This window comes from Corticium candelabrum, chromosome 2 (assembly GCF_963422355.1).
Source record: "Corticium candelabrum chromosome 2, ooCorCand1.1, whole genome shotgun sequence".
Taxonomy (NCBI): Eukaryota; Metazoa; Porifera; class Homoscleromorpha; order Homosclerophorida; family Plakinidae; genus Corticium; species Corticium candelabrum.
Window position 1 is genome coordinate 8,831,059 of NC_085086.1, and position 3,297 is coordinate 8,834,355.

The following is a 3,297-nucleotide window of genomic DNA, read 5'->3' on the forward strand; positions in this document are numbered from 1 at the left end:
CACACACACACACACACACACACAAGCTCAAGCTACCTACGACTAAACCCTCACATCATCACATGACTATAACAAAGTAGTCACACTCAATGACAACAAAATGTACCATGTAAAATAACACACCAGAAAGAATAGAATGCCATCAGCAAATCATCAGACTAACATTCGCTGTAAGATTTTACACAAATCACAGAAACTTGTCTAGACACACTCACATGTTCCTGTGGGTTCCATCTTCATTCTGTCAACGAAATGACATGACTCGTTACACAATGCAATCTAAACCAATCAAGCAATCAGGCTAAGACAAGAAAGATTTTTGATATTTTTTATTACTTGAGTAGGTGTAAACCCAGGTGCTGACTGACATACCCTCAAACAGGTGTTGACATCGTTAGTATGCAAATGGTAGCAGGGTTCAACACACTGGATATAAGTAGACAAGGTAATCAATATCACTCTAGTTAAAATGAAACGAGCAGACAATCATACAGAGGCACACATGCATTGCATGCATGCACGCAGGCACATGCACACACACACACGCATGCACACACACGTGCACACACACACACACACACACACACACACACACACATGCACACACACACACACACACACACACACACACAGAGGCTAGCAGAACAGACAGAGAGAAAAACAGACAGACAAACAGACAGACAGCCAGACGGGAAGGCAGACAGACAGACAGGAAGACAGACAAACAGAAATACAGAAATACAGAAATAGACAGACAGACAGACAGACAGACAGACAAACAGACAGAGTAGCACTTGATATACACATAAGTACGTACGAGACTAAACGTATATAGTAGATAGACACACATATATCATCTACAGCATGCTAAATAACAGTTGCACTGACAGAAAATGATAGAAAAAATGCAAACATTGAACAACCAAAATCCAAGTGTATTGCCTCACGTAGATAAAGTCAGTAAAACTGTACGGAGCCCACTCTTGTTTGCCCTGCAAAGAATCAGCAACAAATATCAACACAACACTAACAGAGACTTTCACACCATTTGTTAGTCATCTGAAAGAAAATTAACGTTTCTTGTATTCGCATTCATTCAGTTGGTCTGTCAATAATTAGGCATCACCCTTCACCTGATACCATCCATTACATGTCTGTCTGTCTGTCTGTCTGTCTTCTTGTTTGCATGAATGAAAATGTATGTATAGTATGTATGTTGATCTGTCAGTCTGTCTGTCTGTCAGTTTGTCTGTCCATCCGTCTGTCTGTTTGTCTGTCCGTCTTTCTGTTTGCCAGTCCGTATATCCCCTGATGTATGTGTGTATCTATGTCTGTCTCTCTTTCTGTCTGTCTGTCTGTCTGTCAGTCTGTCTATCTGTCTTTCTATTTACCAGTCTGTATATACAGTATGCGCATATCTATGACTGTCTGTCTGTCTGTCTGTCTGTCTGTCTCTCTGTCTGTCTGTCTGTCAATACATCTATTATTTCTTATACAAGACATTATTACAGACTACAATAAAAACCCAGCAAGTTCTAAGAGAACTAGGGCCCAAGAGGTCCCTAAGTACGACTAAGAGTCAAACAGTTGACAATAAGATAACAGAGGTACTCTGCTCATCTTCTGCAGTAACACTCTCGCATTGCACTGCTGCATCGCAATTGAGAATCGTGTCCTCCAGTAGTTCTTGAACTCGTTTGTCTGTCTGTCTGTCTGTCTGTCTGTCTCTGTCTGTCTGTCTGTCTCTGTCTGTCTGTCTCTGTCTGTCTGTCTGTCTTCATTTATTTCGTTAAGAACAATTACAAACACTAAATATACATACAATAATCTTTGTGACAATGTCCGTCTCGGACTTTAAAAAGACTAAAACCACCTATGCAATATACATCAAACGCAAAGAGTCTATCTGTCTGTCTGGGTGTCTCAGCCTGTCTGTCTGTCTCTCTGTCTGGCTGTCTGTATGCAGAATGTATGTACATATCTGTCTGTCTGTCTGTCACGGTGTGTCTGTCTGTCTGTCTGTATGTCTGTCTTTCCGTCTGCCTGTCTGTATGCAGAATGTATGTACATATCTGTCTGTCTGTCTGTCTGTCTTTCCGTCTACCTGTCTGTATGCAGAATGTATGTACATATCTGTCTGTCTGTCTGTCTGTCTGTCTATCTGTCTGTCTGTCACGGTGTGTCTGTCTGTCTGTCTTTCCGTCTACCTGTCTGTATGCAGAATGTATGTACATATCTGTCTGTCTGTCTGTCTGTCTATCTGTCTGTCTGTCACGGTGTGTCTGTCTGTCTGTCTTTCCGTTTACCTGTTTGCAGAATGTATGTACATATCTGTCTGTCTGTCTGTCTGTTTGTCTGTCCCAGTGTGTCTGTATGTCTGTCTGTCTTTCCGTCTGCCTGTCTGTATGCAGAATGTATGTACATATCTGTCTGTCTGTCTGTCTGTCACGGTGTGTCTGTCTGTCTGTCTGTTTGTATTTCTGTCCGCCTGTCTGTATAACAATTAAATATACACTATGTCTCTCTGTCTGTCTGTCTGGGTGTGTCTGTGTGTCTGTCTTTCTGTTTGTCTGCCTGTCCAAGTCAGCTATCTGGCATTCACTATTCTTCATCACTGTCTGCCAACACAATCTGTTCAACAGACAAACAACCTCATCTCAACAATAGAACAATACCCGTTAGTCTCTACACAATATGCACACACACACACACACATAGCGCGCGCGCGCCCCTACCTACACCAACACTATGTGACGTCACAAACGCAGAGCCAAACGTTCACTGCTTCAGTTAAAATGCTTCTAAACGCGATTGAAAACACGTCGCCCTTACCGTTGACGCTGTCGGATCATACACAAGGCAACGAGAAAAGCAGCGAGCTTCCAAAAGCCGTCGATCCGTCTCGTTTCGTTGTGTAAACGCCCTTCTCGTGACGGATAAAATGAAAACACCTATCAGAAATTGTACAGACGTCCGTAACGTCATCTGCGGAAAAGAAAAGGAAAAGAGAGAGAGAAGACAATGTAGTATCCGGGATAATGTGTGAACTTGGTGTCGTAAATTGCTTCCGGTGTCTCATCTTTGCACTTGATTACGTCACTCAATTTGTGGAACGGATTGCGTTGCATGTACGTGTACGTGTGTGTACGTGTACACGTCCCAGCTGTGGTCCCGAGGCGTATTCTAACGCGCGCTACAACGTTGCCTCAAACAGACTTATGGCGGTAATGTTTTGCGACGCGACTGTTACCACGCGACTGTTACCAAGCGACTGTTACCAAGGGACTAGATAGAATA

At 42.8% G+C, this 3,297-nt stretch overlaps 1 protein-coding gene across 2 annotated transcripts in view; it reads right to left on the bottom strand.

Moving 5' to 3' along the window:
* The window catches only part of LOC134198105 (uncharacterized), a 23,817-nt gene extending 20,644 nt beyond the window's left edge, over positions 1-3,173 (bottom strand). For both annotated transcript variants that reach the window (XM_062667441.1, XM_062667440.1), the window contains exons 1-4: positions 2,833-3,173; positions 948-992; positions 337-426; positions 216-279 (exon numbers count right to left, since the gene is read on the bottom strand). In XM_062667441.1, the coding sequence (XP_062523425.1) occupies positions 216-279; positions 337-426; positions 948-992; positions 2,833-2,985 (352 nt within the window). In that variant the 5' untranslated portion in view covers positions 2,986-3,173. The remainder of the gene's footprint in view (positions 1-215; positions 280-336; positions 427-947; positions 993-2,832) is intronic.
* Positions 3,174-3,297: the final 124 nt, after the last annotated feature.